The sequence below is a fragment of the Mixophyes fleayi genome, chromosome 10 (assembly GCF_038048845.1).
Source record: "Mixophyes fleayi isolate aMixFle1 chromosome 10, aMixFle1.hap1, whole genome shotgun sequence".
NCBI classification, from domain to species: domain Eukaryota; kingdom Metazoa; phylum Chordata; class Amphibia; order Anura; family Limnodynastidae; genus Mixophyes; species Mixophyes fleayi.
This window is the reverse complement of record NC_134411.1, coordinates 4,153,709-4,181,212: the sequence shown is the minus strand read 5'-3', so window position 1 is coordinate 4,181,212 and position 27,504 is coordinate 4,153,709. Positions and strand designations below refer to the sequence as shown.

General features: G+C 39.5%; 1 protein-coding gene across 2 annotated transcripts; it reads left to right on the top strand.

Moving 5' to 3' along the window:
* The first annotated feature begins 1,446 nt into the window (after window positions 1–1,446).
* Window positions 1,447–26,407, top strand: FERMT3 (FERM domain containing kindlin 3). 2 transcript variants are annotated; one of them, XM_075187681.1, is made up of 15 exons: window positions 1,447–2,065; window positions 9,388–9,558; window positions 12,033–12,266; window positions 12,374–12,499; window positions 13,546–13,717; window positions 14,146–14,248; window positions 14,692–14,799; window positions 20,857–20,988; window positions 21,486–21,535; window positions 21,613–21,737; window positions 22,590–22,696; window positions 22,777–22,989; window positions 23,126–23,250; window positions 24,633–24,774; window positions 24,965–26,407. In XM_075187681.1, exons 2-15 carry the CDS (start codon window positions 9,399–9,401, stop codon window positions 25,145–25,147), a joined length of 1,980 nt encoding a protein of 659 aa, XP_075043782.1. In that variant the 5' UTR covers window positions 1,447–2,065; window positions 9,388–9,398; the 3' UTR covers window positions 25,148–26,407. The 2 variants fall into 2 exon arrangements, with proteins under 2 accessions (XP_075043782.1, XP_075043781.1); XM_075187680.1 differs by having other exon boundaries at window positions 9,383–9,558.
* The last annotated feature ends 1,097 nt before the right edge of the window (window positions 26,408–27,504 follow it).

Here is a 27,504-nt window from a genome sequence, read left to right as displayed (position 1 = left end):
CAGATAAAGAGGTGAGAAGGCAGGGCCATCTTAACAACATTATGGGCCCCCGGGCAAAGCAGTGCACCAGGGCCCCTAAATATAGATATAGATATATAGATGTATACAGATACAGATATATAGAGATAGAGATAGATAGATGTACTTGCTCAGTGACCCTTGAAGGTTTTTTTTGCAGGTTTTTTTCTTTTGCAGGATTATTTATTCTCATTAAGAGCCCTGCCTATGGGGACCCTTGCCCCATAGGCACGCCCATCGTGCCCAAAGGAAAAGATGGCCCTGTGAGAAGGCCCTGCTCGCAAGCTTACAATCTCCTCAGGAAGTACATTGTCCAAATCCGATTTGTATATTTGTAACAGTTGGTTTGCTTTCTCTCGAATTTCGTCATTTTGCATATCACTTAAGTGCCATAAAAATCCAAACAGATTAAGTACCTCTGTATACATTTCTCTCCTTTTCTCCAAATTAACCTTAAGTGCATCTATTGCGACATAATATTTCTCTACAATGAACGACTGCCTTCCATCAAATTCTGTGTTCCCACCAATACTGTCGTAAAATGGAACTTTCTGCTTCTTTTTCCTTCTCAGATCTTTGTTGTACACATTTGACTCACACATTTGTATTGCCTCTAATTCAAATCTCTTAAACTTCTCTTCATCACGAAGCATGATCAAAAAGGCGTCTAATGAATTATACAACCCAACAACTCTTGCCAAATCTGTACTTCTTCCTTGAATTTTTCCCGGTAGGCTGATGGCTTCCTGAGGCTGCCTAGAGGCAGTGACAGGATGTGTGCACATTGCAGCAGACCCTTTTTTCACTTACATCTTGCAACTTCACCAAGACACTGTTCCAAAAACAGATCATGCGGAATTTCCGGGAGAGTTGGCATGTATGACCTATCACTGCTCAGAGTGTGCACAGCTGTCAGCACTGTGCTGTCAACGACAGGGTACAACATATTTTGTACTTTTGGAGAACATAATGAGAAATATTACACCTACACCTGCCATCATCCGGAAACCTCACCCAGGAACATTTGACATCTTAATGCAATTTAAATCTATCATCATTGTTTATTTGTACCACAAAAATACAATTGCACATAAAAAAAGAATATGTACAGACGATGTTGACGAAGACCAAAGGTAGAAAGGGCACTACGTGTGGGAGCTTACAGTCTAACTTAGTACATTTGTTCATACACTTTAATGAAAAATAATTATTGGATGTTCAGAGAGGAGGTCCTGTATCCAGTCCTGGTAGCATCACTCACATTTGAACACTAAGATCTGACAAATTGTAATGCCAAAAAGGGTATATTGCCTGTGTTTAGTACATAGACTACAAGAGAATGTTATGCAGAGAAATACAAATGTCATATATAAAGGAGAAGTGAGTGTTAGGGAGGAAACTGAAGGAGGAAGGAGAAAAGATCAGTAGAGACACAATATTTTCCTTCATGACAAGGCACAGAGAGCAGAGCGTGGCTGAACACTGAAAATAATAGGGTTCATGCAAAAGAGGACTGTGTAGAAAGCTTTACAAGAGGGAAGAGCAGACTGCAGGTAGAAGACGATACAATAAACTATATAGCTACAAGTGCAAAAGGCTACAAGAGAGAACACAGACAGAAGAATGCAAAGAGCAGTGATAAAAGGTATTGTCTACAAGGGCTGGTAGCGAAAAGGAGACCACATAGAAAAGAGGAAGGTTGCAGCGGGGAAAGGTGCAAAGCAGACACTACAGGCTCGAAATCCAAAAATTAGACTAAAGAATCTAGAAATAAAAGATAAAAAAAATAAGGCAAGTGTGCAAGACAAGAGAAATGAGTGCCCATATGAAAAGAAGAGAGAGATAAGAGCGCTGCACACAAGGAAGCAGAGTGGACCTACTGAGACAGGAAAGAATACGTTCTCAGAGAAGGGAGGAGACAAGCGCACAAAGGGAGCGGTAATGTGTGAGCACACACTTCTACAGGACCAAAAGACTAGAAAATAGAAGAGGCAAAAAAAGTCACTAAACCAAGACAAATCAACATAAAAACAACACACAAGAGGAGGTAAGTTCATTTATATTGATGTACGGGGATCAGATAACACAACGTAAGTCAGCAATGTAGTACAATAGTAGTACATATTGTGAGCTAGGCCCTTCATATTTCATCATCCCATATGTCTTGTAACATTACATTAACAGTAGATACAAATGATGTTGTTCAGCTAGTTTGCAGTTTATTTGGAGGTATTTATGAATATGTAGAAAATTTGAGCAGGATTTAGAATGGAGGTCAAATTGTAGAAAAGGAAGACGTGATAATTTGAAGTCTTGCACCTGTAACATTACACCAAGACATGATAAACATAGATAATACATTTATTTAGTTCACTAGTTTATAATGTTGCTTTTACACGCTGGCAGAATGAAAGGACTCCATCGTTGGTGGGTTGAAATTCATTTTTCTAAACTGATGGTATCATAATGTATCAGAGTTATTCATTTATCTGCTCCTCTCTGGTGGAATTAAAGCGCTTTAAAGTTATTTTATAATATGATGCCTCTATTTGTCTTCTGAAGAATGCGGTTAATTGATATAATAGGCATTGGCAGACAGCCCAAAGAGATCTCTGAACTTTTATACTTTTAAAGGCAACTTCTTAGATATAAGCTGGCAAATTGTGTGAACGTGCATGGAAACTAACCCACATTTTAAACGTGTTTCAGTGATGCATATTTATCACGTTCCCATGAACTTTTCATATGTTTCGCTTTTAACAATACAACTTATTGTACTGTTAGTGTACATTACGGCATGAACATTTTGGGTGTACTATGCTCTAAAATTTTGAAAGCAGCCTTAAAATTTTAGAACACAATGCAAATCATCTTGTGATCGTTTGGAGGAAATAAATATATAACATAAAATTTGCATTTCCTTCCACTTTAAGAGCACTTTTTTTTTTACTTATGTCGTTGGATATATTTACCACAGTCAGTTGTGTCTCCTTGGCGTCTGATACTCGCCCTACATGCACAGTTCCTCATGCTTGCTGTGAGCTCTCCACCACTAGTGTGCAATTTAACCTTTTGCACTTCTGCTCGGAAAGTTTCCAACTAATATGTTGCATTGTATAAAGGAAAGATTGCTCCACACACCATTCTACACGTCTCATCCATCATCTGTACTGTGTGTACAATAGGAACTGCTGCACATACTGCAGAGAAACAGCAATGCCATACATAAAGGAGAAGTGAGGGCTAGTAGGAAAATGAAGACATAAGAACAACGGCGCAAGACTTCCACCATATTTGAAATCACAAGAAGATACCGGGGTTATTGACGGAAGGCAAATCTTGACGCTCTTCAATCTGTACCTAGATTTCCACAAAGCAGACCAAGATGGCATTTGTGGGATGGCTAAAAGCTTGCGCAAGCTGAGGGGAGGAGCTTAGGGTGTATGTTGCTTGGTACGGAGTGGGTGCATCGATGCCTCTAATTGTGCAATGTAAATATACAATATTCCATTTTGCGGACATCAGATAAAGGCATGGGGAGGGATGATATATAGGGGTGTTCATTGCTGCGTGAAATGGCGCACAACCATTTTCTTTTCACAAAAGGACTTTTGCTCAGAACTGGCAGATATTGAGCCTCATCCTATACTTTTGATGGAATACATTATTGCACCATCCAGTTGCACTTTGTACATTTCTAGCTGCAATTTGCCCAATCTAAAAAATAACTTCAAAAGTTCCAAAAACCCACCTCCGAAGTCCCATCGTTCTCATGATCAGTTCAATTGGCTACATTTAGCCATGATGCGGCTAAATTGGGCCGTATTTTGTGAGAAAGGCTGACAAGTTTAATTTAATGAAGGGGTAATTCTAAAGTGGTTGGAGTTTGAACTTTGACATTCACACAATTGCACAATGTTCAGATTTCTCCCCCTTCATGCAGAAGAAGAGAGCAGCACACTACAATAAAACAGAATTAGCATAGTAAACCAGTTACCATTTTGATAAGTGCATGGTCTGCAGAACTGAACAATGCTCAGCTCAGGAAATATAGAATATACTCTTCAGATGTGCATTTCCTGTGAAAGTTGTGGCCTCAGCAAATCATTCTGGCAAATATTACTACGATATGGTATGATTGTGTGCAACACTGTCTCCAAACTGCAGTTCTGGCCTCTATTTACTTATGGTTCCTGCAGCAAAATGCAGGTAATTCATCATCATCATCATCATTTATATAACACCACTAATTCCGCAGCGCTGTACAGAGAAGTCACTCACATCAGTCCCTGCCCCATTGGAGCTTACAGTCTAGATTCCCTAACACACACACACAGGCAGACTAGGGTCAAGTTGATAGCAGCCAATTAACCTAATGTTTTTGGTGTGTGGGAGGAAACCCACACAAACACTGGGAGAACATACAAACTCTGCACAGAAAATTCCATGTAAAAATGCTAATAGTAACACAAAGATTAGATTAATGCACAGGTGAAAAAGGTTTCCATTTCAGCTACTTAGACATACTAACTAGGGCATACAGTAATTAATTTGATGTACAGTATTTTCACTAATTGGCAGTTCAATACAGCAGTACAACTTTGCATATTCATTCAAGTCGTGTCATAATCATAACAAATATCTCTGTTACTTTGATGTGTTTATCTGTATCAGCTAACCCCAGACAATTGTATGCATGGCTTATTATTTCTTTCTATATTGTCTAGAGCTCCCTGGGTACAATACACACTGCATTTTATTTGCATAAATACTTTTTCTCCTTTGCTTATTGGGTGCCAACAGGGGTTTTCCACATGGAGAAATGACATGTCAGATACATGAATGTAGATAGAAGAGAGCAGTTACTAGCTCCTGCATATTGATTTATTTTGTTATAGAACAACAAAGCTTCCTTTATGCTACTACAAACCTGTTCCAGGTACAATTATATGTTTTCAAATGTGTTTAGTTTATAACAAAAACAGAACTCCAAAAATAATCATATACAATATATGTCATCCACTTATATAACATCATTATATTAAATAGAAAGGTAATTGTTACATTTTCATGCACATTGTGAGACAACTACACTGAGACTGACTGGAGACCCCACATTGGGTGAGTCTATTTCTGGCCCTTGTGCTTTATCCATTATAATTAGAGATGGTCACTGACCCCCGTGTTTTGGTTTTGTATTCGGTTTTGGATCTGGATTACCTTCGTGTTTTGGTTTTAGTTTTGGTTTTGCAAAACCGCCCTTGCGTGTTTTGGTTTTGGTTTTGTTTGGTTTTGTTTTGCTATTTTCGCAAAAAATAAAAAATTTTTGGTCTAAAATAACCTAATTTAGTGCTCCACCAGTTTCTTAGATAAGTGGGGTAATTCTAAAGCTAATAAATTATGAAAAAAACAGTTTAATCCCTGGTTGTCTACCTCCTCCATCTTTGATTATTGGCAATGTAGCCATCGTCTTTGGGTGTATATTACACCCTACACTTGTAGTTGAATATTAAAAAAAGCAGCCTGCACAGACTGTGGAACTAGAAAGTAAAATTAAATGGACCACGGTAGTTTGGTGGCTATCTATGCTCCCCCCGCCCTCCACTTGTAGTTGAATATAAAAAAAGCAGCCTGCACAGACTGTGGAACTAGAAAATCAAATATACAAAGAAATTGACAAAGGCAGTTTGGTATCTGTCTGCATCAGACCCTCCCCCCCCATCCACTTGTAGTAAAATAGAAAACTATTCAGTCGTTATATAATCTAGAATATAAATAGAAATTGAGAAAGGCAATTTGGTATCTGTCTGCATCATAATCATCAACATCCTTATTAGCGCCCTCGTCACCTCTACAAATCTCCCCCTCATCCTCTTCTATTTCCAAAGTGGCATCCTCAATTTGTGTATCAGCGGCTACACTCGGGCTGTTCAGGTACACATCAGCAGAACTGCTGAAAGGGCCCTTCTTTATGGGTACACTGTCACTAACAGAATGCTCACGATTAGACATCCCACTGTTGGAGGGACTCTCCACAGGGATTGGTGTCATTTGTGAATCAGAGCAAACATTATCCTCTAATGCCTTACTGTTATCTTGCAGCTCGGCTTTCACGCGTAACAGTAGTTGTGCACCAATTGTAGGCTTGGTAACTTTTTGGGATCTGCCACTAATAGCCAAAGGTGAAGGCCTCATTCTCTCTTTGCCACTGCGTGTGTAGAATGGCATGCTTGTATTTTTTTATTTATCATCACTTAACTTTTGCTCAGTTACACTTCTTTTTCGCTTCAATACAGTAATTTTTTTTTGTTTTTTGTTTTTTGCTATAATTTGGAAACACTCTGTTGTTTGATATCGCCTTGGCCAGATGACGTACTGGGAACACTAACATCAGGACTGGTGACAGAACCTGGTTGCTCATTCTGATCATATGTGGACTGCTTTGAATCCATTCTGAGCGCAAAGCACTGGGGAGTGCTAAAAATTATTTGGTAGATACTGCTGACAGATATGACTTTTGACAGCCAGAAATATTTATGCACAATTATGGGGGACACCCCAAAAGCACCGAGGAGTGCTAAAAATTAGTTGGTAGATACTGCTGACAGATATGACTTTTGACAGCCAGAAATATTTATGCACAATTATGGGGGACACCCCAAAAGCACTGAGGAGTGCTAAAAATTAGTTGGTAGATACTGCTGACAGATATGACTTTTGACAGCCAGAAATATTTATGCACAATTATGGGGGACACCCCAAAAGCACTGGGGAGTGCCAAATATTAACAAAAAATAATAAACCTCTATCCTCCTCTCTTCTCTAGCGATTTTTGTTAGAGCAATTGCAAGAAGAATATTGGATTCTCTGTCCCTGCTCTAATCAGCCTGTGACTACACCCTGCTCTCTCCCACTGTCAAATGGCGATGGATTGCTGTGGAGGCGTGTATTTATAATGTTGAAGTATCGCGAGAACCGAGCCCCGAGATCCGACGACGTCACGATGACGTTCGGCCTCTATTTGGATTCGGAACGGGCGGGAGAGTACCGAGCTGCTCAGCTCGGTACTCGGATACTCAAAGTTCGTGTGGGTTCGGTTCTCGGGGAACCGGACCTGCCCATCTCTAATTATAATAGACTGTAAGCTTGGTTTTGCAGGTAATCTATGGAAATTATGTTTAAAATGCTGCTGCTAGGGCAATATTAAAAATAATATTTTACCTAACATATCGTACTGCTAACCCCCCATCCACCAAACACATTTTCTGAAGGGATAATTCACATTAACAGTGTCAGCAAGTTAAAGCTTTGTGAATGAATGCAGCCTACATTAGAGTTTGTGCTCACTAGTGAGCATGTCCTATCATCATCATTACCATTTATTTATATAGCGCCACTGATTCCGCAGCGCTGTACAGAGAACTCATTCACATCAGTCCCTGCCCCATTGCAGCTTACAGTCTAAATTCCCTAACACACACACAGACTAGGGTCAATTTGAGAGCAGCCAATTAACCTACTAGTATGTTTTTGGAGTGTGGGAGGAAACCAGAGCACCCAGAGGAAACCCACGCAAACACAGGGAGAACATACAAACTCCAGACAGATAAGGCCATGGTCAGGAATTGAACTCATGACCTCAGCGCTGTCAGGCAGAAGTGCTAACCACTTAGCCACCGTGCTGCCCTATATGGAACACCATAAACTGCCCCTTAAATATCTTTGGCTCAGGCATGTGACTAGTTGACTTGTATGGAAAATACAGATTGATTTGTTTTTCTCTAATTAAGGGAAAGCACATTACATGTCTGATAGTTCCAGCACTGATGAGGAGGGACTAAGAGCCATCATCTTTCTTTCTTTAAAAAAATGTTTTTACAGCTTCCTCCCGTTATTTTAATTATTTATTTGTGATAATATACTGTCATTTAAAATAACAGTCATTTAAAACCAAAATTATGGTCATATGAAGTGACTGTTTAGTGGTTAATTTTGAATATCTATGTTTGATTGGGTTCACTTTCTCGGGAAACAGATTCAAACTAACTACCATTTCAGAGTAAAGAGCTGTTCTTTTATACTATGCTAGATGCATTTGCTATTTACATTTATAGGTATACATAGTCTCTTAGTGATGGCCAAAGGCCATTAGGCCATATGACCAGCAATGCCAGTTGAAATGTCTTTGAATATAGGCCTACATAACTCACATGTTCCTGTATATCCCAATATTCTCCCAGACAGCATCACCATCAGTTACACTGTTCAAAGAAATATTGTTCCATCATCATCATTATTTATTTTATTTATGTAGCACCACCAAATCCAGAGTTCTGTACAGAGAATATTTGTCTTTCACATGAGTCCCTGCCCCACTGGACTTTAGAAACTAAATTCCCACACTCACAGACTAGGGTTAATTTTGTCAGCAGCCATTTAACCTACTAGTATGTTTTTGGAGTGTGGGAGGAAGCCCAGGCAAACGCGGTGAGACAGTGTCGGACTGGGGCATGAAGGGCCCACCGGGGGACTACAACGCTAGGGGCCCAACAGAGTGGGTGTGGCCAGACATCATAGAGGTGAGACCAGACTCTAGAGGGGGAGTGGTCAGCCCACGAAGGACAGCTAGCACCATAGTGTAGTATATAAAGAATGCAGTGTACACATAAAGAGTACACAGTCTTGACCTGCCCTTAGATTGGGCAGAACAGTCACCAAAAATCGGGATTGTCCCACTAGAATCAGAACATTTGACAGACTGACCAGGGGATAGCCCGGCTTCCCGGCAGGCCAGTCCGACCCTGCAGTGAGATCATACAAACTCAGATAAGGAGCTAGATGGGAATTGAACTCATGACCCCAGCACTGTAAAGCAGAAGTGCTAACCAGTATGCCACTGTACTGTCCATATTTTTGTCCATATCTGCCCATATCACCCTGCTTCCACATCTTCAGAAATACGACATCTTGGTTTCTACAAGAACATCTCTTATTTTTACTGTTAAATAAACTTACCATTATATCAAAGGCAAATCTTGAATTCATCAATGCAAATTCATGATTGCTATGGCTACGCTATCTGTACCGGAACACAGTGCTTCAATAAAATAATAAAAATAAAGTACTTGCTAACTCTAGTTTAAGGCCGGGGACACAAGCAACTTTGAGTCCCGAGGCTAAATCTCATGAGGTCAATGTCATGTAAGGCAATTTAATTTGGGTAACTGAAGGATATCATCACACTACTCAGAGGCCTTGGAGACAATTTAAAAGACATGTGATCTCTGTTATGTGATTAATCTCTTGAAACGTTGTGACTATTACCCATGTAGCTTAGGTCTAAATGTCCTCTATTCCTTACCAGCACAGGTGGACAGAAGATGGCTGGCATTCAGACCTCCAGTGGAGAATACATAGATTCCTCATGGGAGCTAAGAGTCTATGTTGATGAATTTGGGGATGAAGCTGACCCAGTAACACTCCGAGTAACCGGGGACACTCACATCGGAGGCGTCATGTTGCAAGTGGTGGAGAAAATAGGTAATGTTAAACTTTAGCTACAACTCATCATATCGCCATCATTTCAGCCCTCTGTTACCAGAGTCATCTATAAACATCACAGGTCCACATTTCTGGTATCCGTTCAGTGTAATCAGTTTATCCCAGGCCTGCTCTGTGGTTAGTCACTTCCTCCTCTCCCTATAAGGGCCCGACACTTCACAGGCAAAAATAGCCTAAGGGATAGGAAAAGAGGAAGATATTTTCACAAGACACTGACAAGTAACAACTTGAATTGCAGGAGTGGACTTTGTGACTCAACCGAGGAGACTATTTGCACTGAATAATACTTTTTAGAGTGCTTGACAGTAAAGCTGGGTACACACTACAGAAAATTACTGCAGATGCGAATTCTGTAATGATTTTACCAACAACTGAAAGTTCCAATGAGCATTCAGATTTATGTGTACACACCTACACGGTTTACCTTCAGATCTGTGCTCTTTATTAGTCATAACCATCTGCTGAAAAGATTGTGACTCTGCACACTCTATAGAGATCTATGGACACTGCTGGTCGTGAGTGTATACACACTTCCACAATTGCCCGACATTGTTCTATCGTTGATAGTGATTTTTAGTCAGTTTATAAAATGAAATCAAACAATACGATGTGCTTTGGTACAATAAAATATGATCGCGGGAGCGTACACACTCATGCGGTATCAGATCTAACAATCGTTTATCATGGGACTGGCAAAAGATTACAGTATGTGCTTAGAATTACATCCAGCAGAGATAAGAAGAGTTGTTGTAGGGTGCAGTTATTAATATGCACATAATAAGAATACAGTGTGTGCTTAGAATTACATCCAGCATACATAAGAAGAGTTGTTGTAGGGTGCAGTTATTAATATACACATAATAACAATACAGTGTGTGCTTAGAATTACGTCCAGCATACATAAGAAGAGAAGAGATAGTTGTGCTTTGAGATAGCAAAACCACCTTTAGACAAGCAATCTTGAATGCTGCAATTTTACAGCTAGAAAAACAGGGAACCATATTTCCCATTGTCTACACTGAGTCACTACTTGGAATGCAAAATGCTGTGTTTATCTAGGTGGAAAAATTAATTGTCCGAAATTACTCATCATCACCCTAGATGTCACAATTACATATATCAATTCTAACTTTTTCCAAGCCATTCGCACTATCAAGCTTACTGTTTCCAGTGCTCTAATGACTTTCCCACTACGGTGGTCTCCATTGTGTTTTCCCCTCTTGCTTAACTACCCCTTTCTCCCCTGGTACATCCTTGTGTACCATGCATATCAAGCCCCTTTTTACTCCATGATGTCTCTGCTGCAGGCCTCTGACTGTTTTCTATTATCACTTGTTCCCTTACCTCATGCCTATTCCACCCTCATATTCCTTCTCCCAGCTACACTGTCCCGTGCCTAATCCGTGTGTCCTGCCAAGTGTTGGCATACCTCATCTCTCCCACCCTTCTTGTATCATGTTTGTCCTACGTGTTCCCCACTGAATCCTATCTACAGCTCAGTTTGTTTCATCCCTTTCACATCCTTGTATGCCTGGAGCAACTTTGCTTCCTTTGTCCCCTCCACCTACATCATGTGCCTTATCCCCCCCCCCTCCCCTTGTCTGTATCATGTCTGCTTTTTGTGTGATGATGCCAGGACTCCCAATAGGGTGACATCACATCTTCCCTTCTATCTCTGACACTTACTATTAGGGTATGGACAGCCCGGGAGAGTATCATACCACAGTTAAGATATGGACATGGTTGTTAGAGCTTAGTTGAGTTAAGGGACAAAAGGCGGCTCCCCACTCAGTTGTGCCCCCGCCAATCTCTATAAACAAGCATAATTACAATATGCTACAGAAAACCATACTGGTTCTGGAAAAAAAAAAAAAAATATGATATTTGCTTGGATGAAGTGGTTATGGATAAAAAAATAGAGATTTAATAACTTCAACTTACAGACAATGAGCATCATCATTATCATCATTTATATAGTGCCAGCAAATTCCGTAGAGCTTTATAATTGGGCATTACTATATAACACGTATAAAAATAAACACTTCTGCAAAATTATATGCAAAAAAAAAAGTAGATTTGCCTTCTCTAAATCTGTGTTTGAGCATAAATTATACACAATTTGATTTAAAAAAAAAAACCAGTGTAATTAACATTTCCTGACCTGACACTATGAGTTTAGCATTACACGGTGTATAAGACAAAGTACAGGATATACAGAGTCATGTATGATTACTATGTTAACGAGTCTAAAGGACTGATGTATCATCACACGTTTCCTTATAAATTGAGGAGCACATGTATGCTTGTCTCCGCATTGCAGGTAAACATAAGGCCTCATGGCTCTCCGCCTGTTTCTCTCTCTATAGACATTTGAACTACCCATGCCTTACTTATACATGTGTGATTTTCTATCCTTTGTCAAGAAGTCTTTTTCTTGCTCCTTCTTCCTGCAGGTAAGACCCAGGACTGGTCTGACCATGCTTTATGGTGGAAGCAGAAATGCCAGTGGCTGCTGAAGACTAATTGGACCTTGGACAAATATGGTGTCCTGGCTGATGCCCTTCTACACTTCATGCCCCAACACAAACCGGTCATCTTATCTCTACCAAACCAGTGCTCACTTAGGATCCGAGTTTGCTTCTCCAGCTCTACATTTAGCGCTTGCGCTGAGGTCTGTAAGGTTCTGGGTAAGTGTTTTAAAATCAACCGTTGTAAGTCCATGAGCAACAATAATCTGTAGAGATGTTATTGGACTAGAACATGCCCAATGTTCATTCCACCCTCTCACCGCCAGGTATCAGACATCCAGAGGAGCTTTCTTTCCTGAAGGCACCTGAAGAACAAGAAAAAAAGAAGAAAAAAGAGAAAGATCCAGTGACTCAAGAAATCTTTGACTTTGCTTCCTTCCAGCCTTCAGCTGGTAATGTATTAACACTTTTTGCTAGGGATATACACAATATCCATCCAATGTGTAGGTCCCCAAACACACCTTAAAAAGGACCTCATCTCTACCCCTAACCTGCACAACTGTGTCTTCCCTCTACATGAATACAATCAGCAGAGCCGTAACTTAGAATTCTAGCGCCTGGGGCGAGAAAGACAGATGTCGCCCCCTAGCCCTCAATTTTAACCAAATTAACCTAAAATATTCCTAAATTGCGCCTCCCTTCAGCGTTGCGCTTGGGTGGCCGCCCCTGTCGCCCAGTCCTAGTTACGTCCCTGACAATCAGCCTTCATATCCCAGCAGGCCACATGGCTGCAGACAGCTTCAACATTCCAAGCCTGAATATCACATAGGGTCCTGATTGCTGAGCAGAATGTTAGAATGGTTAATAGCAGCTAATTAAGCACCTTGTATCTACTTTCCCATGCTGCTGCCCAATGTTATCTGACCCCTTTGTTTCCCATGTCTTTTGCCTGTCTTAATATGTCCCCACTTTTCCTGGCTTGCTACCACCTCTGCATCCTCTTGTCTCTTTGCACAGCCTTCCAAACTTCTCTTCTGCCACCTTTGTTTCCCATGTCTTGTACTTACCCCCTTCTTGTCCTCCTGGTCTCGTGCCTGCTGCCTCTTTTCTGCTTCTCTTGTCTTTCAGCTGACCAAGCATTCTGTTACTCAGTATTCTGGTTTGTCCCCTTTAACTGCCATCATTATCTCCTGTCTACCCACCCACATCTCTCGCTTGTCAACCTTATCTTACCCTGGTGTCTTTTCTGTCACTTTATTTGCCCCGTTTATGTTCTTGTACTTCCCAGTCTGTGAGTCAGTTGGATCAGCACAAACCAAATTCCATAACAGCCTTCAATTTAATGCATTCTCTCTTTATGAATATCACATAATTATAAGATCATTCTGACTAACAGCTTCTCTTTTTCTCTTCCTCCCCATCTCTCTCTTCCTTTTCATTTCTTACTGGTCCCTCTCTTCACTTCCCCCTTTTATTTCCCATTTCTCTCTCGCTACAGCCACTGCAGGCCAGGTATACCTAGGGGGAATCCCTTCACATTTCACTGTTAGTCCTGAGGCACAGGAGTGTTACAGAGCACTGTCCGTCTGCCGGACTGGACTTACCCCTGAGGATGTACAGAAAAGATACAAGCCGACTTCAGTGATTAATAAAACACCAGTGCATGCCAGGTACGGACTGTACAGAATCCGTCAGCTTATTATTACTTAATAAAATGACTTTACTGTGTGTGTTTTACTAAAAACTATGAGTACAGGTAACAGGTACAAAGAAAAGTAAAATTTTAAAATCTAATCTAACAATAAATTATTAAAAGTATCAACAGAACCTATATATACCTCTAGTAAAAGTGTACAGAGCATCTATCAAACTTGACCTATGGGCCATTTTAAGCCTTTTCTAAGGATTGAGAGCCGTTTTCAACTAACTTGTAAATCTAGTTTGCAGATATCTTCGTTTACTCTTTGCCCATGTCCTGCTACTTGAACCTTGTATATGGATCCATAGCTATGCGTACAGTATTGGCAATAGCACAAAACCCTCTTCATTACCATCTATCCTCTGTCAGTTCTTACATTTCTCCCTTTCTCTTTTACAGGTGGCTGAATTCCTCGAAGTCTCTCATGCAGCAGGGCGTGCAGGAAGGAGATAGACTGTGGCTGCAGTTTAAGTATTACACTTTCCATGACATGGACGCAAAGGTGAGAGGCAAGCAATGAGAAATAATATATTATAGGTATGCCGTCGTGAAGCAGATGGCGGGACCCATTTAGAGTTAGGAGTAAATCACGAAAAAAGGGAGTAAATTTGCACCTTGGCAAAGTTATATTACACTGCAGGGTCCAAATTAAAATGTACGGACAGATTTAGAGTTGGGAGGGGGCGTGTCCTAGCTCAACTCTAAATTGCAGTGTAAAAAAAAAAAGCTGCCCAGTATTTGTGCGCTACTTGGAAAAGCAGCCAGTATTTTCCCTGCATGCAACAAATAAATGTAACTGCACCCTTTGCATGGTTTGTCCAGGAGCAAAATTGACTCCTATTTTTCCTTTGCTCCTAACTCTGAATAAAGACCAGAATGTCTGCACAGAAATGTATTAGGGATAATGAAGAGCAAGTAACATATTGATGTGTATGTCTCTCTCAGATGGATGCTGTACGGATTAACCTGCTCTTTGAGCAGGCGCGGTGGGCTGTGCTATTAGAGGAAACTGAGTGTACAGAAGAGGAGATGATGGTGTTTGGTGCTCTCCAGGTACTACAAATATAACATTCAGTTTTCGCAGATACATGCTGGAAATTTTAGAGCACTAAGGTTTAGAATGTGTGGAGGTCGTATATTTATCAAATCTAATAAGGAAAAGTGGAGGTGTTGCCCATAGCAACCAATCAGATTCTAGCTATCATTTATTTAGTACATTCTACAATATGACAGCAAGAATCCGATTGGTTGCTATAGGCAATAACTCCACTTTTTCAAACCTGCAGTTTAGTAAATCTAGCCCTAAGTCTCTGTCCAAAATGTGATGATGAGCTAGACAGTGGATCTGGTAATTGTCAAGCTGTCAGTCTTGTAAAGGACCAGCTGACCATACAGGAGAAAGTGGAGACCTCTGCACAAGAAAAGATGGCAACTTTCAAGTCTTTCACATGGTGCATGAGGAGGCTGAAAGGGAAGAAGCCAATTTTAAGGTCTAGCTACAAAGTCACTGAATGCTAAATTTCATGATTAGCCCCTTAATGACAGGAAGGAGGAATTTCATACTTTTGTGACCAAACCACATTTTAATTTTGCTACCTATTGGCTAAACAGGGAATATCTTGACTGCATTATCTGTCCTTGTAAACTTGAATTTGTTTTTCTCAGGACAGATTGGGCTCTGCATTATTAGGACAGTGAAAAAGATATATTTTAATGATAAAGGCAAATTGGCAAAGAATACACTTATCTGTGATTCTCCCCATAGGCACCTTTGCACAATTAGTACAAATCTGTGTAAGTAACGTCAGGTACATAGTGGTATAGGATCTAGATATAAAGGTAGATTTTTATTAGATTCTTTATTTTATTTATTTTTATTTTATTTTTTTATTAACACATTCTAGGAAGTGATAGCTAGAATATGGTTGGTTGCTATGGGCAAAGCCTCCACATTTGCTTTTTAGAAGGTTCAATATACCTACCCCATACTGCAAATTACTTTGGTTCATATTACATGCCTACTCCCCAGTCTTTGGAGATGCCTCCAGAAACTAGATCTGTGCCTAGATTCCTGGGAAGGCAGAAAAAAAGAAAAACTAAATTCTGCATGGTTTAGCCTCAATTATAATTTAGGTTAATCGGAAAAGAGAGGGGACATCAGGAATGTCTTTGTTACATGTCACAATTTTGTGTATTTCAAACTTTATTTTTACATTAGAAATGCACTTATCTGCCGAAATGCAACTAGAATGTGCAAAATGCATCCTATTAAAGTATAGGACAAGACCCAACCTACCTCTGAGCCAGTGGAAAATTCTAGTAGAGTGGAAATGGCAGTATGCCTAGCCAGAAAACATGGAACAGCCCTAAAAATGCACCTTTTCTACCCATTTATCTCATTTTACTACTCTCCTTGCAAAACAAAATCTTGAAATCCTGTGCTCCAAATTCACCCTTCATAAGGACCAGAGGGCAGCTCACAGGCAGCACAGGTGGAGAAATTACAGGCACCTATATTTGTGCCCTCCTAGCTCTTAGAGAAATTTGCATAGCCCTGCATTAGTACTTGTTCTATTTACACTGGCGTGGTTTGTAATTGCCATGGTATCTTTGCAGTAATAGCACAGATACTGCACTTAAACAATAACTAGTTCTCCTCAATATGTTAACTGGAAATTCCCACACAGATTAGTGATACCATCTCAGTGCCAGCTCAGTTCCAACTGACTCTGTTCACATGAATGTGCTATTGATGCCTTGGTGAAGATGCTTCCCTCTGACTCTCTGATTTTATATATATATATATTTTGATTTGGTTTTTGTCACTACCATAGATGCCAACATTGTAAAACAAGTTCCAGAAGCACCTCACTTCTCTCTACTACTGGTTAGACACAGGGTTTATAGCGAAATGCAGCGTGCAAAGGTTATTATAGAAGTAGTAATCCCTAATAAGAAGGCCATTATCTGCAGTAATACCCATTAGCAGGATACAGTAATGCACAATAAGATACATATTAGTTGCAGTAATTCCCAATTTGTTGGCTATAAAAAATCTTTTTAATATATAGAAGCACAGATTTCCGTCATATTTCTGAATATTCTTTCTAGCTCTTGGTGCACATTTCTTATTGTTCCAATATGTTAGCTGTATGTTGCAGGATTCCACATCAAAATGTCTATTATATATGAACTTAATATTCAAACAATGGCTGTTCAATATGTATACTTGGCTTCGAAATTTCACACTGGACTAGTAGAGCAGATCCTTGTCGAATATCATATAAAGGGGAGTGTAACCCATTGGAAGTTATGGAATAGGGAATAAATCCAGGTGATGAAGTTGTCTTAACATTTATACAGTGTATAAACATACTGTATATCACATGCTTTCTGGTAGTAAATAAAGGAAAGGCAGGGTTTCCCTGAATATATGCTCTAAGTCTAAGTAAGCCAAAGTGTTCTCTGAATGTTGTCTCCTACCTGTTGCTTTGAAACAAGCCCTGTCTCATCCTTATGAAAGGACAGCATTCAATTGGGCAGCCAACATGTTGGCCGATAGCTTATCTACATTGTGCAAAGACCTTGGACAAGAACTAGACTAGATGAGGGCATCTTAACAATAGAGCTGGAAGCCAGTCGGGGTGAAAAGGGTACAGTTCATTAAACATGAAGACTACTAGTGCGGAGAGAAACCCATCGGGCCAAGGTGTTTGTCTGTTTTGTTCCTCCTGTACCTCTTCTAGTGAGATATTTGACGTCTATCAATAGAAGGAACTTTTGCAGCAAAAATGTGGTCTATTCTTTTAAATACATTGTGGAGATTGGAATAGAAAATATAGTGTAGTAGATGTGTATAGATCACTTGAGACCACAACTACGAATTCTTTGACCAGCATGCTGAATACTGAGGGATTCTTGTTGTGCTTGTGTTTAGATCCAAGATGTGTTGCATGAATATCCAACAAGTCCAATCAGTCCATATGTGATTAGTTCAGAAGTATAATTTAAGTATTGCAAGAGTAAAAGCCATAGCAGGTCCCCTCTCCCCACTCACATGCCCCATATTTGCTCCAAAATGACACCAAATAGCACGCAGATCTCCCACATGCTCCAAAATACCCTCATATGCCCTCAGGCACCAACAAACCCTCAGTCCCACATATAGTCCAAAGTGCTTCTTCATCCCCCACCCCAATTCACTTGCTTTACCTTCCTCTCATGCTTCTTCACTTGTTCAGCTGAATATTACGGCTCCCAGTCATGGATAGACTGGGAGCCAGCCACACAGTGAGGAGGTCACAGTGCACCGTGCTCTCAGCCTATCAGTGACTAGGAGCCTCCAGGCTAAAGAAAAATAAATAAATAAAAAAAAAGTTAAATTCAAAGGTTGGGGCAGGCAAATCAGAGGTCCCTCTAGTCAGTCCTTACCCCTTATACCTGTGATTCCTACCCTGATGGCCCTGCTAATCCTACATTTATATTTAATTACAACAAACATGATCTTTGCATGGACTAGGAGACCAGTGGTACATGCTTTGCTATCTTCACTCTTCACATAAACTCTCAATAATCATGTTTGCCCCTCAACTCAAACACTACTATATTGTCAAAAACTACAATTATGGGCTAGGTAAATAAAATTAATTGGTATTGTAAAACATTAGTGGTGGTAATTGCTATAAATGTCAAATGGGAATTGAACACATAGTGGGACTGATTCATTAAGGAAAGTAAGGCAAAAAAATGAGCACATTTTCTCCTGGACAAAACCATGTTAAATTGCAAGGGGTGCATATTAGTTTATTATTGTGCACATAAGTTAAATACTTGCTGTTTTTCAATGTAGCACACAAATACTTGATAGCTTTATTTTTACACTGAAATTTAAAGTTTATCTAGGACAAGTCCTACTCCAATTATAAAGCTGTCCTCACATTTTAAATTTAGCTTCCCCTCCAATTCAACATGGTTTTGTCATGGTACAAAGTTGCTCATTTTGTTTGCTTTTCTTTCCTTAATGAATCAGGCCTCATGAGTAATATTTCTATAGACGTGATAAACTATATACTACTCCTAAGTGCATTTAGTTTAAAGAGGATTGGTTCTAGAATTTTGCTACCACGCTCTTTTTTACACTACTCAAAAAATTCCTTTCAGTTACATTCCCATTACATTTTCCATCCAGGCAATTCTAAATTTCCACTTTGACCACTGATTCTAAGTATAAACAACTACACAGTGCCACTTGCGTTGCTTGGTTGTCTGTTTTTAATCTGTACTTATGGATTCTCAGTGTCTGTTTTTTCTCTGCATGGACAGCTGCACAGTACTAACGTATGTTGATCTGCAGGTGTATAGCAGTTCTCAGTATCTGGGTTAAGCTGAATAGTTAAGTACAATTGTTATTGTCTGTCCAGGTTTGTTTTGTTGTAAATATGCGTTCTAGTTGGATATGTTTTGCATTTTTGCACTATTATTTAAAGATTTTGTAAAGCAATTAACATGATGCGAGTTTTCAATATAACTAAAGTACATTGTATGAACACAGTTGGAGACCACTGGACTAGCGCCACCAGTCCTGTTATGACTGGACTGTTATACCCGTGCAAACTTATACAGCAGCAGCTCCATTTCTTTGTCCTTCCAGCCTCCTGTGTCTAAAGATTTAGCCTCAGGCAGTAAGTGGGCAATGACAAGGGTAATAAATTATAACAAAACCAGTAGCACAAAACATTTTAGTGTATATTAAAGGCAAATTGCGTCTAAAAGGGAATCATTGGTGTTTCAGACAATGTAATTGGTCGCTATATTCTGATTGATTCCTTTCTGTCAAACATGTTCACAAATCGAGGCATTTTCAAAATTATTAAAAAAAAACATTTCAATTCTTAGAATCTTGAATCCTTTTTGAGTTGTTTAATTTATACTGGATTGGAATTATTGATGGTTTGGCGTTATTTTATGTTGGGCTTGTTATTAACTATTTATGTTATGTTCAAATAAGAAAAGATATATATTAAGAGCAAGCACATGTGGGCTTTAGTGGCCTGTAAATCTATTTCATTTGATAACAGGTATTGACTATGTTTGTCTTAGAACTTCCAATATGAAGCGTATATATTTGTATATGTAATGAGTTTAAAGCTGCTGCAGGTGGATGGTATTTGTGGCTGTGGCTGTTGTTATATGGTTTGGAACTCTTGTGGTTTGAAAGTCTTGGTTGTGGGAGAGGCCCTACCTACGAGGAAGTGTTCCCTTGGTAACCATTGCACAGTTGCAAGTATCAGACAATATAAAAAATAACATAACCTAGAGCTTTAACTTTCAACAATATTCAGGTCTGAAAAATCCTTGTACATTTATTATTTACAATATCCAAAATAGAACCATAAACAAAAAAAAATGCAATATACAATAGGTGAACAGTAAAAGGCACTCATAAAAAAGTCATGTTTGAGTGTTAAGAAACATCAAATAGTAAATGACCAGTGAAAATAAATACTGAATCACTATGTAAATTAGAATTTTCCAGACCTAAAACTTCTTTCCACCATTTTGGGTGACCTACAAACCCACAAAAGTGGGGCAGTCCCCAAAACCAGAATATGGGCTTACTCCTTGCTGTGTGTTCAATGGGCAATCCGTTGCCTTTTCTGGAAACTAAATGTGCTGCATACACCCATAACTTATTTTATTATAAATTTACCTTTCAGGAAAATGAAGGTGACAAATGTGTAAACTTCACAAAGGATTGGAATGTCCGAGGTTGAATAAGACTTTGTACATCATATTTGTCTTCTACAAGTTGGATATGTGCTCAGACAGTTCTATTACATCTCATGCTGCATTTCCATTGTACTTCTCGTATTTCAAGGCTTAGAGCCACTCATCCTATCCCTACCTATCAGATTGTGTTTTTTCTCCTATGTGTCATTCAGTAACTCGGGCAGTCCAAAGATTTATAAATCAAATATAGATGGCAATCTTCAGAACAATGACTATTAAATGGGCTGAGTTGGGGATCTGAAACAGGCCTAAAAGGTAACGTTTACAAATTTTATTTTAGCTATCATTGTTTTAATTGGCTGTCCTCTCTGCCACCCCCAGTATCATGTGAACAAACTGTCAGTAGTCTCGGACCCCATGAATTTGCCCCAAGACCCCGCTCTCCAGGATCTGGATGAGGCACTATCACATCTGGAAGTAAAACTGGAGGCGACTACTCACAGTGAGGCCTTGGTATGTCAGACACATGCATAAAACTATACCTGTTCATAATACTTATGTATTGTCCCCAAATAGCTATATAGGTCTCTGCTATTCAGCCCCAGTTAAATAGCAAATGTTTATTTTTTTGCACCATAGTTTGAACATTGTATTGGATATCTTTCAATAGTGGCGGGAGCAGAAAGTAGTGAAAAATTGGTAGCAAATAGTGGTTTAAATTATGTCCTATTCTGTACCAATTAGCATCAAGTTTTCAATAAGAAAAGTGGTATTAAATTGGAATAAAAGTGGCTATAATTTTATGGACTATGAAGTGCTTCCGCCACTTGTGGCTAATATCCCCATATGTGTCTATTTGTTACTACTAGTGGCTGCCTATCACTGCTCATGTAGATTGCTCCTACTGCTCGATTACAGTACCAGCACAGTTTATGTACATTATTGTTAATGCTGGCTTGGAAGGCTAGCTGTTCATATACATATGCACATACATCTTTCTTACCCTTCAGGAAAGGATCGAACTTGAACCAGAGCTGCAGGAGTATCTGCGAGTGCTCAGGTGACTCTAACTTCTATTCTTAATTTTATTTCAATCTAATTTTATATACTGTATTTACCATTCACTTTTTCTCCCAGACCACGGAAAATGACTCTGAAAGGCTATAAACAGAACTGGGTGATGCTAAAAGGAACCAATGTTTCATGTTATAAAAGCAAAGAAGAGGCCAGGGGAGAGCCACTGATCCTGTTGGCCCTAAAAGGTAAGGAACTACAATAATGTCTACTAATAATGCGGGTGCCTCAATACTAGGAATGAAGAGCACTGATAAAAGTGGTGTCAAATTAAAAAGATACTGTGAGATTTTGATTGCTCAGTTTGGCACGTTTAACCAATCCATTGAGTTCAGACTCCTCCATCCAAATAAAAGTATGATTCAGTGAATTGGATTGGATCTGGTAGGGTTAATGATCTCCACGGCCACATGTGTGGGCTCATTGTTTGACCTGGCAATGCAGAGAAGCAAAGGAACCCATGCAATGTGAACTGTCCATTCAGAGTGGGGCCTTTACAATCAGGTCAGTTTGGATACACAAATGTAGCCAATAATCTTTTTCTTTAGCAGTTGCCCCAAACAGTCAGCCAATCACTGCAGAGGGCTTAAGATGGGAGATATCTGATAGATCTGGTGCCTGAGCACTGAGGATGGAGGTCACCTGTCACCAATTATTTAGGACTGGCACAAAATGTGGTCAGCTACGTCCATAATCTTACAGCATGTGCAATCATCCTGCAGCCAGACTAGTAGTCCCATGTAGCATACAGCTGTCTGGCTCAGGCACCAAACAGCTGTATATTTCTGATTTGGTCACGTGTTTAGACATAAAACTGGTAACTCAGCTCTTGGGTTGAATGTCTGGATATGTAGGAGGACCTTCAAACCTCATTTTTCAAAGGCTTTTATGATCTGGTGATGTGCTCATCCGCAATGAAAGCAGTGGTAGTGGTGCTAGTGTACTAGACTTGGAGCACACTGCTGCTTGAGTACTTAAAATATATATATCGGAAATCTAGAGAACTGATGAGTCTTTCTTCTCCTCACCCTCCATTCCAGGATGTGAAGTTATTCCAGAGGTCAATTTCGCTTCTCAGAAGTTCTGCATTAGACTCCTTGTCCCATCTCCAGAAGGAATGAATGAAGTTTATCTGCGTTGTGAAAATGTATGTTTCAAAGGTCCTAGTGATTTGTTTTATCATATGTATTGCAAATTATACCTCCCACACGTGTCAATCTGTTATAGGAGCAGCAATATTCCCGCTGGATGGCTGGATGCCGTCTGGCAGCTAAAGGACGTACTATGGGTGACTCTTCTTACGATGGAGAAGTGCAAAGTATTCTGTCCTTCCTGAATCTCCAAAAATCCAATCAGCATACTTCTGCCTCTACAGCTGACTCCATCAATATGCTTGCCCTAGTATCACCAAGATACCAGAAAAAGCTCAAGCTTAAGCAGGTGAGGAGAGAAGTGATTTATAGAAATCAGACAAAAGGTGATTAGGTGGTGATGTGTAGATCTAGTTCTGTGTAATTTCCTGGCAAAAAAATGTTTATCTGCAATTCATATTGTTTGTGTGTTTTCTCCCCACCAGTTATCACCTCGTATCCTGGAGGCCTATCAGAATATTGCTCAGATTTCTCTTGTAGAAGCTAAACTGCGCTTTATTCAGGACTGGCAATCGCTACCGGACTTTGGAGTGTCATACTTTCTCGTAAGGTTGGTGGTGTCGTTATTCTTTCCTCTACTGTTTCCCATCCTATATCCTATTTACCACCTCTCATCACTTTGTCATCCCATGGTCTATTTATCGCTCATCATCCCATATATTGTCTACCCTCTTTCATCCCATAACCTGCTTGTTCTATCTTATTACATAACCTGCATAGCCTCTTCCATCCCTTATCCTGTGTATCCACTCTCATACTGTGCATTTCTGTTTGTCCAATGTCCTGTCTATCCTCTAATCTCATAGCCTGTGTGTCTGTCTGGAAGGCCTCAAAATTCAGTAGTGACAAAGCAGAGTTTGGCATGGTAGAATTAATGATGGCATAAGGTAAGGGACTGTATAGGTTTTAAAGATTATGTAAGGGTTTTGGGGTTTCAGGTAGTTGTGGATATTCCAGTCTCTTAGGGGCTTATCAGGTTACTCTTAGTTAGTACTTTTACACTTCCTATAGTCTGTCCATCCTTTTGTATCCCCTATTCTATTTTGTCTCATTACACAACTTTTCCATTTTCTCTTATCCCATATCCTGCGCTTTCTCATCCAATAATTTGTCTGTCATTTCTCATCCTATATATTCCCATATCCTGTAATTTCACACAGTCTGTATGTCTATTGCATGCATCTTTGTCTATCCTCTTGTATCTCAATCTGTCTATCCTCACTCATTACATGGCATTTCATCCTCTATTATCCCAAAACAGTCTATCCTCTTTTCTTGTACTTTCACACATCCTGTATTTTGTCTATCCTCTCATCGGGCAGCCTTTCCATCTTCTTTTGTCCCATAACCTGTTTATCCATACTCATCCCATATCCTGTCTATTCTTTTCTTCCAAATCCTGTACTCTCTCATCCTATAATTGATCCTTTCCATCCCATATTATGTGTATCCTATCTTATCCACTATCCTATCTATTCTCTCATCCCATATTCTATCTATACTTATTCATCTCTTATCCTGTGTGTATCAACCCATTGTCCCACTTATTGTAAGCTTGTGAGCAGGGCCCTCTTACCTCTCTATATGTATTACCCAGTATTGTTTTATTACTGCTTGTTCCCAACTGTTAAACGCTACGGAATCTGCTGTCGCTATATAAATAAATGTTGATGATCATGATCCTGCCTAATCTCTGTCTTTCCTGTAAACCGTTTAAACGTTTATCCTATATCCAATCTAGCCTATTCCATCTTATATCTTTGTCTATCCTTCAATTCCATTGCCTATACAGTGTTTATCTAATTTCTGTTTCTCTGATCTTTTCATTATTTGTTACAAGTCTAGCACTTGTCAAAATTCTATGTACTTTCTTTCTCTGAACACTTAGACCATATTATTTTACCATTGTGTTACTTCTACCCTAACATATAGGTTTAAAGGTGCCCGTCGGGATGAAATACTGGGTATTGCAAGTAACCGTTTAATTCGCATCGACCTGAATGTCGGGGATGTGGTGAAAACCTGGATGTACAGCAACATGAAGCAGTGGAATGTTAACTGGGACATCAGACAGGTAGGAGACATAGAGGAAGAGTGTGGCAGGTACATGCTTGAAGCATGTTACTTTAGATGTACAGAATATTGCAAAGAATAATATATACAATGATAAAGACCTTATGCAGTTTACCTGAATATTGGACACTCTGTGAAATAAGACTGGAAATATTATATTTACATTGTACCCTTCTTGATCTATATTGCAGGTTTCCATTGAGTTCACAGAGAATATAAATGTTGCCTTCACCTGCGTTTCTGCTCCTTGCAAAGTTGTCCATGAATACATAGGTGGCTACATCTTCATGTCTACGCGGGCTAGGGACGGAGGAGCCAAGGGCCTCAATGAAGAGCTGTTTCATAAACTTACCGGTGGACATGAAGCCCTCTAACTTTGTATGATTGTTCAACAATCTGTTTCCATATAACTTAAGCAGACTCCATATTTTATATAGTTGTTTCTAAATAACAGACACATGCAGAATTCCCCAGCTTGTTTTCTTGTAAATCACAACTTTCTCATGATACCTTCAAAATGTTAATCCCTGTTCTCTTCAGCATCTCTAGTGAATATTACACCTTCACGGCACATTTTCACACCACATCTACTTCCGACAAAAATGCCTGTTGTGTGCTGAGGCTGCAGTCATGGCGACTTCCAGCAGGTAGACGACAGCTTCCATGGCAGCATTACAATAAAAACAGCAAGGCACTGGGCACGTCAAACATAGTACAATAAAGTCATTGACACATTGGGGGGTATTCAATTGTTTCTTTTAACGCGCTAAAACAAAAAAAAACGAGCGCTCTAAAAATATTACCGTTAATACGGTAATTACTCGCTAAATTTCATCTCGCAGCTCCCTGAGCAGCGAGATGAAATTCAGCCCGCTGGCAGCGAGTAAGTACCGTATTAACTGTTTACGCACGCAAAATTACCGTATAATATGAAGTTTTTTTCGAGCGCTCGTTTTTTTTTGTTTTAGCGCGTTAAAAGAAACAATTGAATACCCCCCATTCAGTCTTAAAGATTTGTACCCTACCTTGTGCTTTTGCCTTAAAAGATATTTACAAATTCACTCTCCACAGCCTCCACCATTACTTCCCAGATAACACAGCCCCATGAGTTATGGGTGGTATATGAAAGGCAATGGATACTATGTAAAAAATATGATGAGATCACACAGCTTTTACACAATGCAAGTTGCTTACAATATTGATACTGTACTAATGTACGCATATTATATATAGCATAATATATACTACTACTGAACAGTGAGAACTATTTATGAAAACTAGTGCACAGGAATGCGTTACCCATAGCAACCATTTTTACACTTTGTTCGCTACAACAGAAAAAGAACAGAATCCAAATGGTTGCTATAGCAACGCCAACATTGTCACATTGCTTCATTTTTCATAAACGACACCCATTAACCGGATATTAGATGGTGTAAAGGTTATACAAGACTGTATATGAGAGCATAACAATTTCAATATGATATATATATATATATATATATATATAAAAAGTGATTGTCATAACTGTCCAATTATAACTAATAATATCTTGTGTCGAAATATAACATTTACAAGAGGTTATCACTATATAAATGTTACTCGTGTATTATAAACATGTACGTCATATTTCATCTTAGACCTCATAATTTGATTATTACTTTGCTTTTAACTCCTGGTTGGGGGGTATAGTTTATCAGTATATGTAATTATAATATGAATAAGGTTTTGATAAATGAGAACAGATTTTAAAATATGTTATTTTTATAATGCAGTGTATTAGTGCTCTGTGCCTATTAACAAGAACACTCCTATAGTATGTAATTGTAATGTATTTTTCTACATATTTGGCTCCTGAACAACATATACATTGAATAATGCAGGGGCATTTACTGGGCCTCTGTGATACCTACCCCATGTGTGTTAGAGTTGAGGGAGGACTGGTCCACAGAGGTGAGAAGCAGGAGGGCAAAGTTAGAAACAGGAAAGGAGAAGAGGAGCAGGAGGGGAGTAATGAAGGGAGAGGGGAGTGGTGAGCCATCACGGAGGAGGATCGGGAGGATCAGATTATTATTTTGCCCTGACTGGCTGTGCACAATGTCTGTCAGGATAGGCTAAAAGACAGGGAGCCTATTCCTGTTAGCAGCAGGACATTAAATCTGGTGGCTGGGTCCTGAGTAGGGGCCAGTAACCAGGAAGACCCCAATGCCAGGACACAGGACAAACCTGGGCCAGCCAGACCATGCCCCCATTCAAGCACAACTGTGGTGCAGAGTGGCCCTATAAATTAAGGGCTCAGCACGGGGCCCCGTGATCCATGGCCCTCTGTGTCCTGTATTTATGGGGATATACAGCTGGGATTATGTACTCCTTACTGTAGATTATATAGATATCAGAAGTCACCGAGCATATAAAAGCACGAGAATGTAAGCCGAATGCTTTTATACAGGCCACAGACATTGAGGTGACTTTTAATGTTCATAATAATTAACAGTAGAGGAATGGATGATTCATTTTCATTCAAAAGATTTCCTATTGATCACTGAAGTAATGGCATCAAAACTAACACATTATAAGCAATGACATCATAAATTGTCAATCAATAGACAGTTTCTTGGATGATGTCAACAAAACAGATCAATACAGAGTGATGGTGTGACAGCCAAGCTGGGAAGTGCTGTGTAGACTTAAACAAGAGACAGGAGACAGATTGACTTCTTCTGGCACCTAA

What these genes read in the sequence shown, in the direction of transcription:
- FERMT3 (XM_075187681.1), top strand. Translation starts at nt 9,399, where the DNA reads ATGGCTGGCATTCAGACCTCCAGTGGAGAATACATAGATTCCTCATGG. An exon ending in TTCCTTCCAGCCTTCAGCTG is followed by an intron (nt 12,500 to 13,545) that starts GTAATGTATTAA and finishes CTCTCGCTACAG; the next exon opens with CCACTGCAGGCCAGGTATAC. An exon ending in TCCATGACATGGACGCAAAG is followed by an intron (nt 14,249 to 14,691) that starts GTGAGAGGCAAG and finishes TGTCTCTCTCAG; the next exon opens with ATGGATGCTGTACGGATTAA.